The following is a 13,851-nucleotide window of genomic DNA, read 5'->3' as shown; positions in this document are numbered from 1 at the left end:
AGTTATGTATCGGGGTCATCCAAGTCTCTTGCGGAACCTCTTCTATTTAGAACACATTCATCTCGGGAATACATGGGATTTCTTGAATTCCCAATGGAATCTGTCCTAGCAATACATTTTCCATTTGCGAACCCATTTTTGCCAAGACATCCGTTTTCCTCTCCTGGCATACCTTCCAGTTTTATATTACCAAACTCTTTAAGTAAGCACTGCACATATCTCATGTACAGCTCGGTTCGAGGGCCCCGAGCTTGGAATCCTCCATTAACTTGATTAATTACCAATTCAGAATCACTCCGAGCTATCAAGTTTACAACCCCTACTTCCAATGTCATTTTTAGCCCATTAATCAAAGCTTCATATTTGGCGTCGTTATTTGTGACATGGAACTTGAAATGGATGGAACTCATCAACGAATGCCCTTTTGGAGTAATTGGAATAATCCCGACACCTGCTCTATTACTGTTCACAGCTTCATCAATATGAAGAATCCACCACGGGTGTGGGAACTCTTTTTTCACCTTTTCGGGGTTATCCCCCCGTGAAGAAGGTTCAGCCAACACCATAGCCTTCTCATCTACCTCTGAATCAAACTCAAGCACGAAATCGGCTAAAGCCTGCCCTTTAATTACCGTGCGGGGATAATATTCCAAGTCGAATTGCCCCAATTCGACTGCCCATTTCAACATTCTTCCTGACAACTCCGGTTTATGCAAGATATGCCTTAGAGGATAAGCAGTGCGAAGTTCTATCTTGTGAGACTGGAAGTACGACCTCAATTTCCGTGCAGCGAGGATAAGGGCATATACCAATTTCTTCGTATAGTATACTTGGTCTCGGCATCCAATAATCTTTTACTTACATAATATACGGGTGAATGGTGACATTCTTCCTCCCTTTCACTGGTTTTGCCAATTTAGGAGGATTTCCTAATTGTTCTTTAATTTTCCTGAAAAGCTTCCTCATATTATGGAGTCCATACAAAATCTTTTCCCATACCCTTAATTGATTTAAAGAATTCTTTGCATCTTTCTGAAGATTTAGAGACAAAACGATTTAAAACCGCAATCCATCCCGTCAAGATTTGTACCTGCTTCACACTAGTGGGAGATTTCATTTCTATCAGAGCTTTGATTTTAGCCGGATTTGCCTCAATTTCTCGATGGTTTACCATGAATCCCAAGAACTTCCTCGATTCCACTCCAAACACACATTTTTGTGGATTCAGTTTCATCCTATATTTTCTCAAAATGTGAAACATTTCAGCCAGGTGTGTTACATGATCTTCAGCTTCCTTGGACTTCACTAGCATATCATCTACATACACCTCCATTGTCTTTCCTATTTGCCTTTTAAACATTTTTTTCACCAGCCTCTGATATGTGGCTCCGACATTGATAAGACCAAATGACATCCCGATATAGCAATAGAGTCCTTTATCAGTAATGAATGAAGTATGTTCTTGATCAGGCTCATACATGGGAATTTGATTATAACCAGAGTAAGCATCCATAAAACTTAGCAGAGCATGCCCTGCTGTGGCATCTACTAATTGATCGACTCTTGTTAAAGGAAAATTGTCTTTTGGGCATGCTTTATTTAGATCAGTAAAATCTACGCTAGTTCTCCACTTTCCATTTGGCATTTTTACCAACACCGGATTTGCCAACCATTTCGGGTAAATGATTCCCTGATCAATCCGACTTCCAAAAACCTATCAACTTCTTCCGCCAAGGCTACAACCCTTTGTAATGGATATCAATCCGGATTAAAGTATAATAGTTGATTAAGAAAAATTTCTGCCCCTGTTGCCATCCAATCCGGATCTGGTGAAATGGATACCAATCCGGATTAAGGTATAGTGGTTGCTCAGGAAAATTTCTGCCCCCGGTTGCCCCCCAATCCGGATCTGGTGAGGTAGATGCCAGTCCGGATTAAGGTAGAATGGTTGCTTAGGAAAATTTCTGCCCCTGGTTGCCCCCCAATCCGGATCTGGTGAGGTGGATGCCAATCCGGATTAGGGTAGAATTGTTGATGCCTTTGGAAGAATTTATGATCCTGGTGGCCTCTGAAATGTATCTTGTTTGCAATGATCCGGATTATGGCTATTGATCCGGGTCTTGGGCTGTGGAATTCGAAAGGTTTTGGGATTTCAATCGGTTTTGCTCATTTTCCCCCCTTTGAATTTGAATTTTGGGCAGTTACTTCCTAGAAACTCGGACCATAATCATTATGGGTTTTAAATGTGTTTTAATGTGTATTATTTTTTTTGTAACCGCTCCTGGAACCAGTAGGATCCTGCCACGTGGCAGGAGCGGTTTCTCTCCCCTGGGCCTATAAAAGGCTGCAGTCCCCTTTCTTTTTTCCTTCTTACTTTTATTCTCCCAAATTCTAAAAAATCCAATAGTTTCTTCTGTTCTTTTTCTCATTTTTCTTCGAAGGCTTTCACTCTGGGCTTCTTTCTTCCGCCGCTGATTCGCTGTTGCTCCATTCATCTTCAATTGACTTGTAAGATCTCTTCTTTCTTGTTTTTTCCATTTGTTCTTCGATTTTGATTTTGATTTTGATTTTGCATGCTTGAGGTTCGTCTATATTTCTTCGAAGTGAAATCGAGTTTTTTGGTTGTTTTTGTTGCTTGGCTTTTTGTTTATTTGTAGATCAGTAAGTGTCTCTGTGTTTTAGGCTCGATTTTTGTTGATTTCTATGGGTTTTTTGCACTGTTGTTCTTCGTGTTCTTGGCTGGGATATATATATATGTATAGGTTAAAAGTGGCATGTTTTGCCTTTTGATTCCCAAGGTAACTGTTTGTGGGTTAGGGTTTTTGTTTGGATCCGGGTCGAGGGTATAGGATCCGGATCGGGGGTAGGTTTTTGGGTAGAATTGTATGACTTGGGTTTTATCTGTTTTTTGGTTGCTTTTGATCCGGGTGTGGGTGTTTGCCATGAGGATCTGGGTGTATGGGTTTTGCTTTAAGTTTTTTGTTGCAATGGATCCGGATCTGGGTATTTGCCATCAAGATCCGGGTCCATGGTGGTTTGTTTTTGTGGATTGTAGTTAACATGATCCGGATCGTTGATGTTTTTCCGGGTTGGACTTGCATTGGTGGTCCAGATCATTAGGTTATGATAAAATTAACATAACGTACCTGATACGGACCACTTAGTGAGACAAATAAAATCTGTAGGGCCCAGATTAACTGACCTTCATTTTAATAGGTATATGGTCCGGATCAAAGAGAGAGCTAGGAAAGTATACAACTGCTATCCCAACTTTTCTGACGAGGAGAGTGATCCGGATTCATCTGGTAGAGAACAGATCCAGGGCGAGATGGTTAGAAAGGGGTCCGGGTCCGTGGGAACAATTACGAGCTTCCGGTTCAAGAGGCTTCCAGAAAACTCTGTTATTTTTACGCCAGAGGGCAGGTGGTCTGATATTAAGTATCATTTCATAAGAAAGCCACCCGGGTTCGAGGATAGCATTTATTATACCCGGGTCAGATATGAGAGGCACGAGGATGGGCACCCGGGTATTTATGACCAAGGTGCTCTGGAAACAGCTTTTGCTTCCTTTGGGATCAGCCGGGATCACTACCAGCTTAAGGATTTTTATGCCGAAGCAGATTCGGGTGATATGGACAATGCAATCCGGGCTGCTTTTCAATTGACTTCTGACATCGCTTGGAGGTGGCCTGAGCCATATGAGAGGATTTTCCATCGTCCTGCTGATGGTTTTGTCCCGGTCTGGCTGGAGCATTTAAGGTCCGGGTGGAGCCCCAGGTGGCACATTTTTCTGAAGCACCTTTGTAAGTATGTCTACAAGATTTCTCCTATGCAGATAACTCCGAATGGGATCAAGTCTATGACCTGGTTCATAGCTTGCTGTAACAAGTCCGGGCTTCTTCCTACCTTCAAGTTATTCCACCAGATTTTTTACCTTTCTAGGTCAAGCCAGAAACCTTTTTACGAACTGAGATTCCGGGCAGCAGAGTGCGGATTTGGTCCGGGTAGGTCCAAACCAGTCATGCACCAGACCTCTTTGAAGCATTGGAATGGGGAGATACTGATGTTGAAGGGTTACGATTTGGAGTATCTTCCTTATTTCACGACTGGGGAGGTTAAGACGAAGTTCAACCCAGAGATCTTAGATGGGGAGGCTGTAGACCAAGTTAGAAAATTTTGTGGTAGTCTCGGGTTCCAGCCAACCCGGGATACGTTTATGAACCATAAACTCATGTTCCAACTTGGCTGTGAGTTCTTTTTTAACTTGCCCCTTTTTACTTGATCCGGGTCTCCATCCAAGCTTGGAGAACCGGATTACCTTTCTTTTGCTTGTAACTTGTAATCTTTGGTCCGGATCAAGGTCTATTTTGGTCTTTGATCCGGGTCCCCCTGCTTTTCCTGCTTTACTTTTTAGATAATTTGCATAAAACGTCTTGCCATGGTCCGGGCTCCCTGTAGTATTTCTTTCCGGGTTTGGTAGTCTTCATTTTTATTAATCCTGTGCTTATAGTTTTCTTCTATTTCTCAGGTTTGCCGCATTATAACCCTGCATCCCGGGCCATAATGTCTTCCTCAGCATACGCAGCGGCTTTTAACTCTTTGGGGTTGGCATACAAGACAACCAAGGGGGCCCCAGGCACCGGATCCGGATCTGCGGATGTAGAGGGCGGTGCCGAATCTTCTGCCCCCCGGAATGTTGCTGATCCGGGTAATTCTCCATTGGCCAAGGACCCGGACGTTCAGGAAATCTCTGAAGAGGAACTTCCTTCGAAGAAGAGGAAGTCCGCCCCGGGGAAGCCTCCCCGCGGAAAAACTGTTGTTGCTGACCGGGTCATATGCGACTCGGAGGGGAAGGGACCGGATGGGGCTCCTATCCGGGTAGGGACAAAGAGTCTTATTGATCTGGCCGGGTTCATGTCCAGTATCCCCTCAGAAGAAGATTGGGAGGAGGTCGAGGGCTACAACATGGCTGCTGCCTTGAAGAGGGTCACTGGTCAATGGGGGCAGGTAATTTCTGGATTTTTATGCTCTTAGTTCCGGATTATGCCTCGAATTTACTTTGTTCTTTGCTCATAGTATTATATATTTTTTTTTTTTGTTTCTCAGCTTGGGAGTGCAATTTCCATTTGCTCCGATGTTGCTTTCACTGAGCTGAAGGAGGCTAACAACCGGACTAAGGCTGAGAAGATTCTCTCCGATTCCCTTAGGGGTGAGCTGGAGGAGGCCCGGGAGGGGTTCCGGGTGGTGGAGACCGGGCTGAACGAGAAGTTGAAGGACTCTGAGATCCGGGCTGAGGGGCTGGCCCAGGAAGTCGAGAGGCTGAAGGCCGAGCTTGCTGCCAAAGAGAACCTGAACAAGGAGGCCATCATTGCTGATTTCAAGGCCAGCGACGTCTATGACTTCGAAGTTGCTCAGGCCGGGGTTCCCGAGGTACGCAGGTCCTGGGTTGTTGCAGAGCGCCATATCAAGACTGACCCTTTTGCTTCCTGGGAGAGCTTTATCCAAGAGTTCCTTGCTGCTAAGGCTGCTGTCGAGCAAGGTCAAGGGGAACCGGAACCCTATGATGGTCCGAGCCCCAGTTTCCTCTAGATCCGGATCAGCCTTACAAGGCTTTTCGGGCCCAGACCATGTAATTTCATTTCTAGGATTCCTTTGTTTGGTACTTTGATTTGAACCATTTGTAATATTTGGATTTATTCCGGATTGATGTCAATCCGGATTAGCCTTTGAATTTCCTTTGAAAATATTTGCTTTTCTTCCATATTTTGTTCTCTTTTTGTGCAATCCGGATCCTTGTTATGGCCCCTAATCCGGACTTGTTTCATATCGGGTTTGGTCCGGGTATGGGACAGTGTCCGGATTGATGCTTACTTTTTTGCTTTAAGTATTTGAAAACTTAAGTACATAATTGTTGTTTGCGACCTGGATTTGAATGCTAATCCGGGTTGCTTTTTGCTATTAAATTTGCTTTCAATCCGGGTGTGTCTAACCCGGGTTGTTTGCTTTTTTGCTTTATGTTCCAAGTACATAATGGATTTTTGCAGCCTGGATTTAAATGTTAATCCGGGTTGCTTTTTGCTTTTAAATTTGCTTTCAATCCGGGTATGTCTAACCCGGATTGGTGATTGCTCCATTTACTTAGAATTTTTCTAAGCAAATAGTGGTTGCTTTCGTTTTTTGCTTCTAACCCGGGTGTGAGAAGGTACCCGGGTTGTTGTTTGCTTCCATAACTGGTAATTTAAAAGTAATAATTTTCTGAAAATGGAAAATTGTTCTCATTGATTTGCAAATTTTTTCATACAAAATATCGGATCATAGATTGGTTGCTTGCCATAGGCTACAAGTTCTGGTTGCTTTTGTTTGCTTTTCTACTGGTAATACTTTCTGAGCCTGAGTCCATGCCATGTATTTGGTACTTCAGAGTCATCCATGTTCATGAGCTTGTATGTTCCTGGCCTTAAAACTTCCTTGACTTTGTATGGGCCTTCCCACTTCGGCATTAGCTTTCCGGTATTAGTGGGATCTGAAGCTTCTGTGTCTCGTAGGACCAGATCTCCCACTTGAAAGTTTTTGACCCGGGACTTCTTGCTGAAGTGCTCTTTTGTTTTCTGCTTATACTTTTCCATTCTTGCCACTGCCTGGTCTCGAACTTCATCGATTAGCTCAATATTCGTTCTGAGCCCCTCCTCGTTTGCTATTTCATCAAAGTTGATTGCTCGATGGGAGGGGGATCCTACTTCAATTGGTAGCATGGCTTCAGTTCCATAAGCCAGCTTGAAGGGGGTTTCTCCTGTACTAGTTCTGGGGCTTGTTCTGTATGCCCATAGTACATTAGGCAATTCTTCTGGCCATTTGGTTTTGCTCTCTCTGAGTCTCTTCTCTATCCCCCTGAGAAGTATTCGATTAGTTACTTCGACTTGGCCATTACCTTGAGGGTAGGCTACAGATGACTTTTTATGCCGGATACCCCGCTCTTGGAGGTAGGATTCAAATTCTGAACCGACGAACTGCGGACCGTTGTCTGAGACAAGTACTCTTGGGATCCCAAACCTCATCAGTATGTTGTTCATGAATTTGATGCAGTCTTGTTGATTTATTGTTCTCATTGCCTTTGCCTCTACCCACTTCGTCATGTAGTCGATTGAGACTAGTAAGTACCTGAGGTCTCCTCTGGCTCTGGGAAAGGGTCCCATGATATCAATTCCCCATACAGCGAATGGGATTGGTGACAAGACTGAGGAGGGTAGGACTGGGCTCATCCGTTTCACATTGCTGAAGAGTTGGCATTCCTTGCATTTTTTCACAAAGTCTATCGAATCCTGGTGGATGGTAGGCCAGTAATACCCTTGCCTTATGATTTTGTGAGCCAGTGCTTTTGCGGACATGTGGTCCCCGCATATTCCTTCGTGAACTTCCATTAGGCAGTATTGTGCCTCTCCTGGGCCTATGCATTTGAGAATTGGGGAGGAAAAGGTCCGGCGGTAGAGTATTCCCTCTTCCATGAAGAATTTCGAAGCTTTTGCCTTTAGCCTTTGAGCCTTTCCTTTATCTTCCGGGAGCTCTCCCTTCTCCAAGTAGTTAATGAATGGGGTCATCCAATTCGGACTGTTTTCTATTTCCATAACTTCCTCAGATTCTGTGCTTGGCTTCTGTAATTCTTCGAAGTAGACGGAGCAATCCAGGTCGGATGAATTTTGAACAAGTTTAGATAATGAGTCGGCTTCTGAATTCTCCTCTCTGCTGATTTGGATGACTTGGACTTTTGGTATGGAGGCCAGGTAGCTTTGGACCAGAGCCTGGTAATTGGCTAGAACTGGATCCTTGGCTATGTACTCGCCATTTGTTTGCTTTACGACGATCTGGGAATCGCTGTAAATTTTGAGATTCTGGATCCTGAGTGTTCTTGCTAACTTCAATCCTGCAATCAAGGCCTCGTACTCTGCCTGGTTGTTTGTTGCTGAGAATGCAAAGGATATTGCTATTTGGATTGCGAACCCTTCCGGGCTCTTTAGGATGAGCCCCGCTCCTGATCTTTCATTTGTTGAAGAACCATCAACGTTGAGAGCCCAGGCTTCTGTTTCTTGATCTGTGTTTCTCTCAATCTCCATGTACGTGGGCACGGGCTCTTCTTCCGGGAAATTGCATTCTACGATGAAATCAGCTAGAGCCTGGGCTTTGATTGCTGTTCTAGGAATGAAAGTGAGGTTGAATTGACTTAGCTCAACTGCCCAATTTACCAACCTCCCTGAGATATCTGGCTTGTGTATTATCTTTCTTAATGGTTGACTTGTTACAACCCGTATTTCCCTTCCCTGGAAGTAGTGTCTGAGTTTCCTGGATGCTGTGACTAATGCATAGGCAAACTTTTCTAGGTTCGGGTAACGGGTCTCTGCATCTTTTAGCACTTGGCTTACGTAATAAACTGGTTGCTGTTTGCCTTCTTCTTCCCTGATCAACGCTGCTGCTCCAACTGCCAGGGCCCCTGCTGAAAGATAAAGGGATAGGGGCTCCCCGGGTTGAGCTTTTGTTAATACGGGGGGTTGAGAAAGGTACCTTTTTAACTCTTCAAATGCTCTTTGGCATTCTGGGCTCCAATTAACTTCTCTCTTATTGGTTGCTCCTTTTAACAGGTCAAAGAAGGGTAGGCATCTCTCAGCTAGCTTGGAGATGAATCTTCTGAGTGCGGCCAGTGATCCTGCTAGCTTCTGCACATCTTTTTGTGTTCTTGGGGCCTTCATCTCTTGTATTGCCTTTATTTTCTCTGGGTTGGCCTCAATTCCTCGGTTGCTTATCATGAATCCCAGAAATTTCCCAGCCCCTACCCCAAATGTGCATTTTTCTGGATTGAGCCTGAGTGAGTATTTCCTCAAGTTGTCGAAGCACTCTCTCAGGTCTCCAATGTGCCCGGCTATGCTTGTGGATTTTGCGATCATATCGTCTACATAGGATTCCAGGTTTCTTCCAATCTGGTCCTTGAAGATTTTATTCATTGCCCTTTGATATGTTGTTCCCGCATTAGTCAATCCAAATGGCAGCATCACATAGGCATAGACCGCCCTGTGGGTTATGAATGCTGTCTTTAAAATGTCTCTGGGATTCATCCTGATCTGGTTGTAACCCGAGTAGGCGTCCATGAAGCTTAGCATGACATGGCCAGAGGTTGCATCGATCAATTGATCAATATTTGGCAAGGGGTAGGGATCTTTGGGGCATGCACTGTTCAAATCTGTGTAATCGATACACATTCTCCACTTTCCGTTTGGTTTTTTCACCATCACCACATTTGCCAGCCATTCTGGGTATTTAACTTCGCATATTATTCCAGCTTTTAGTAATTTCTCAATTTCCTCATCAATCGCTTTCTGCCTTTCCGGGGCAAAATTTCTTCTCTTTTGCTTGACTGGTCTCCTCTCTGGGTTGACGTCCAAGCTATGCATTGCTATGGATTCATCCAACCCGGGCATTTCTTTCGGGGTCCAGGCGAATATATCAGAGTATCGTTGGAGTAGTGACACCAGTTCTTTTCTGAAGTTAGCTTCGAGTCCGGACCCTATCTTTATCTTTTTTGAAGGATCGCTTCTACTGATCAGGATTGCTTCTGTTTCAACAGCGGCCTCTATCTTGGATTGAGCCGTTTCTGAAACCATCTTTTGGATCCGAGCCTCTGTATTCTTCTTCATATAAATTTGAGCCTGGGCTCCCATCTCATTTTGGTTGCTTTTCCCTTTTTCAATTGTTTCAGGGTTGGTTGCTTGCACAGTAGGGTTGATCTGGCCAAGGCCTAGGTTCAATTTAATCCCTTCTGTGACTTGGTTGGTTTCTTGCTCTTTTGAGCTTGGTTTGGTTGCTTTCGGATTTGAGAGGGACTCTATTACCTGAACTTCTTTCCTCGCCTCGTCCCTTGAGTGGGGGCGATGTTTCTTAATACTTTGTTGTTTCCGGAGTACCACGGCCTTTCTCTTGTTGTCTTGGTGGGTTTCAGCCATTACCAGAGCCTGGCTGTAACATCTTTCAGCTACTTCATAGCCTCCCTTGATTTCTCCTACCCCGGTCGGAGTTGGGAATTTGATTTTCAAATGTGATATGGAGGTGATTGCTTGGATCCTGGTCAAGGCCGAGCGCCCGATTATGCCGTTGTAGGATGAAGGAGTATTGATCACGTAGAACTTTATCACATGGGTAACTTGGTTTGAGCCTGATCCGAATACGACTGGCAAGTATAAAGTTCCCTGGATCGGGACCAAGTTGTTCCCGAACCCATACAGAGGGTCCTCTTGGCATTCATTGGAGCGTACGCTCCCAAGTTTCATCCTGTCCACAGTATGCTTGAAGAGTATATTTACTGAAGATCCATTATCAATCAGCATCCTTCTCACTTCGTTATCAAAGATGTCGAGTGTTACCACCAAGGCTTCGTTGTGATTTGGGTTGACCCCTTCATAATCTTTGCTGCTGAATGAGATAATCATCTCCGGGTAGGATTGGATTGAGAATACCTCATCTCCTGAGCCCGGGCTCCTCGGGGGAGAATGTGAGCCTCCCAGGACCACATTTACCACATTCTTACCTTTTCTTTGTCTTTCCTCTCTCTGATTTTTCTCCCTTGAGATATATTGATTCAAGTTGCCTTTCTTGACTTGATCTTCGATGAAGTATTTTAAAGAGAGACAATTTTCAGTCTTGTGTCCATGGGTTTCATGATAGTCGCACTGCCTGTTGTAAGGCCTGCTCTCTGGCGGAGTCTGCATTGGCTTTGGAGGATAGTAGAATGGCTTTCCCTTGATCTCCTTCAGTATCTCTTCCCGGGTTCTGTTTAGTTGTGTCCACTCTGGCTCTTGCCTGGGCTCCCTTTGCTGCCTAGGGGGACCGGGATCACTTTTGGACTCTGTTTTAGGACCCAATCTTTGGAAAATTGGGGTGCTTTGCACCACATTTGTTTGCTGGGTTTGGTTGCTTTGTTTGAACTTTTTCTCCTGATGGTAACCCCCTTTCGGTCGGTCATCAGAAGATTTGTTCCTGTTCCCTCCATTCCGAGTCATTCTCATCGCCTGGAGAACATCTGTTTCTTTTATGAACCGGGCTGCCATGGAATAAGCCGCGGCCAGGCTTTGGGGCTCTTTGTTTATCAACTCCACAATATACCTCTCATTGTGTTCTGGATCCAGGTTTCTTCGAAATATGCTTAGAGCCTCCCTTTCATCGAGATTCGAGACTTTGTTAATGGCTTCCTGGAACCTCCGCATATAGGCTGAAAGTGCTTCGTTATCATATTGGCGGATTGTCTCCAGGTGGCACATGTGCATTTCATGTGTCTTATTGGCTCTGAATCTTCTAAGGAAGGCTCCTCTGAATTCTTTCCAGGAGTGGATGCTTCTTGATGGGATCCTGCTGAACCATCTTTGAGCCCCCCCTTTGAGGGTCGAGGCGAAGAATCTAGATTTCGTCAAGTCATTGTAATAGTATATCTGAGCTATTTGTTCAAAGTAGTTGAGGTGCTCTTCCGGATCCCCCAGTCCATCGAAAGAGTCAAAGTTGTAATGTTTGAGATTTTTCTGTCGAGGGATGGCTTCTAGGGAGTGACTGAAGGGCGTGAGGGTCTCCCCAACTTCCACCCCAGATTCTTTCTCCATTTTTCTCTGGAGCTCGTAAATCATGTCCTTGAGATCTTTCTGACCCTCCTCTTCGTCATCAGAAATAAGTTCGGGGGTAGGGTCCCTCCGAGTTCTTTTGCCTCTTGCTTTAGCTAGGAGCCTCTCCTCCTCCAGTTGCATTCTTTTCTGAATTTTTTGCTCCAGCTTTTCCTCTTCTTCCTTCCTTATCTTTTCTCTGATTTCTTCTAGCTTTTTCTTTCTGGTTGCCTCTGTCTCCTTTTTGCTAGGGTCCTTCTGATTCTTCTTTGCCTTGGCCCCAATTCGGTCGAAGACAGATCTCCTGGATTGCTGAGAGTCCCCGGACTCTTCTTGCTCGTCATCTTGCTCAAATTCCATCTGAGCCCGGGCTTGTTCATCTCTGTAGAGCCTGATTGCTTCAGCAAGTTCATGGCTTGTTAAGTTAGCCATATGCTCCTCTGCAACTGGAACATTGGTGTACTTGTACTGATTTAGCTCTATGACATTTCTAGCATCCCTGATTGGGGTATGCTGTGTCAGTGGTTGCTCCTGGAAGGTCTCCCTGTCTCCCCCAGGTTCTTGAACTTGAGAGGGGTCTTGATCCTGAATATGGGTACTGGCAGAGGGCCTACCAGCTGTACTTTTTCCTGCTCTTGCCATCACCACAAATGTACAAACAACTGACCAAGATTTGAGGCTACAAATGTGGATCTGGGGTTGCTTTTTTGAATATTACAAAAATTTTCCAGAATAACAACAAGCAAACTTTCTGGGTTTTGCTAACAATAATACCAAACAAGAACAGCAGGCTCTTGAACACAAAAGAAAATACGCAAGCTAAAACAGTTCTGGGTTTTAAATCACCAAGACTATTAAACCCCAGGCTTCGAGATTACCAAGATTATCAAACCCTAAACAACTAAAACTTAACAAACAAGGGCGGGCTCACACAACCACGGCCTAAAGCAAGAAACTCATACAAATGTGGCTAAAATGAAAACTCATATTCAAGAAAGGGTTTGGTTGTTTATGTTCTTACAGGTTTGAAAGTGGACTCTCTCAAGAGTTTGCTGATGAAGATGAATCCAGGGGCACCGAGACCCAAGGATGGAGCCCCCTCCTTCTAGCGCCAAATGATAACTCCGGAGAGCGGGTGGCTCCGTCCGTTGGCGTTCCTGGACCTTCCGTGCGTGAGAGAGGTGTAGCTGTAGGTTGGGCGCCTGCAAAACAACACCGGAAGGGGGGTTTGGCTCCCACGGCGCCTCCGGTGTAAGAATAAGAACAGGCTTTGGAGAAGATGAAGGTATATATATATTTATGTCATCTTTGAGGCTGCTGTGTGTTTGTGTGTGGTTGTATACATGTGGTGGCTGCTGTATGTTTTTGAGTGTATGGGAGAGTGTGAATGTGTAAGAGTAAAAAATATTTTCCAACCCCTAAACCCTTCAGTCTTGGGGGTATATATAGCCCCAAGGTAGGGTTTAGGGGTAGTTACCTCTAAATCTGGGCCGTTGGATGTCTGGGACCAGAGGACGCCTGGCTTGGGTGGATTGTTTACACGTGTCCAGGGGAGGACCACCTCCAGAGTGTCCAAACGGCCTCTGACACGCGCAGTGCTTGTCTGGTGCGCTGGTTGTTCATAGCTGTCATAGTCACGTGCCCACGTACCTTCGCTTGGCGGGTTGCGGGATGTGCATGTGCTTGACGGGACCTCCCTCACTGTGGTTTTAGCCCTGATCCGGACCCGGGTATGCAGGCGGATCCGGATCCGGGAAGTAGGATAGGCCCGGGCCTGGGCTCCTATGTTTGATTGGCCTGGGAGAGGGGGGTCTTAGCATGTTGGTTGAGCCTTCCTCCATTTAGTCCAAGTTGAAGCATACCCGGGTCTGCTATGCCCTATCAGTGACCAGCTTTCTCAAATTTTGATTTTTCTTCTTTTACAATCACACATCATCTTAATCAATAAAACAACTAGGGAAAGAAAGAAAGTGGAACAGATAATGCAAACGATCAGAGCAAGACCTGGTGAATGGGATAGGACGACATATATACCCGCTATAAAGGTCAAAATCATCGCAATAACAGAAAGAATATTGAGCACTGTTGATGCAAAATCGAATTTCGAAACTTGGTGGGGATCATCATACAACGATGAAATGAAGTAGATAAATAGAGAAGTTATTGATAGCGCAAGAGCTGATGCATCTGATACCATAAATACTTCGAAAGCTTTTTCTTTGAA

General features: G+C 44.8%; 2 protein-coding genes across 2 annotated transcripts; one reads left to right on the top strand and one right to left on the bottom strand.

The window, feature by feature from the left end:
- Nucleotides 1-2: 2 nt before the first annotated feature.
- On the bottom strand, nucleotides 3-689 carry LOC141715479 (uncharacterized). The gene has a single exon (XM_074518738.1). It carries the CDS (start codon nucleotides 687-689, stop codon nucleotides 3-5), a length of 687 nt encoding a protein of 228 aa, XP_074374839.1.
- A 3,874-nt stretch (nucleotides 690-4,563) lies between these two features.
- LOC141677616 (uncharacterized) lies at nucleotides 4,564-5,770 on the top strand. The gene is made up of 2 exons (XM_074483620.1): nucleotides 4,564-5,007; nucleotides 5,107-5,770. The coding sequence occupies exons 1-2, from the start codon at nucleotides 4,564-4,566 to the stop codon at nucleotides 5,587-5,589; spliced, it is 927 nt and encodes a 308-aa protein (XP_074339721.1). The 3' UTR covers nucleotides 5,590-5,770.
- Nucleotides 5,771-13,851: the final 8,081 nt, after the last annotated feature.

This window comes from Apium graveolens, chromosome 1, assembly GCF_009905375.1.
Source record: "Apium graveolens cultivar Ventura chromosome 1, ASM990537v1, whole genome shotgun sequence".
In the NCBI taxonomy this organism is placed as follows: Eukaryota; Viridiplantae; Streptophyta; class Magnoliopsida; order Apiales; family Apiaceae; genus Apium; species Apium graveolens.
The sequence above is the reverse complement of the archived record's forward strand: the minus strand, read 5'-3'. Positions and strand labels throughout refer to the sequence as shown.

Coding starts and splice junctions, on each gene's coding strand:
- LOC141677616 (XM_074483620.1), top strand. CDS start 4,564: ATGTCTTCCTCAGCATACGCAGCGGCTTTTAACTCTTTGGGGTTGGCA. Junction 5,008..5,106: donor TCACTGGTCAATGGGGGCAG/GTAATTTCTGGA, acceptor TTTGTTTCTCAG/CTTGGGAGTGCAATTTCCAT.
- LOC141715479 (XM_074518738.1), bottom strand. CDS start 689: ATGTTGAAATGGGCAGTCGAATTGGGGCAATTCGACTTGGAATATTAT.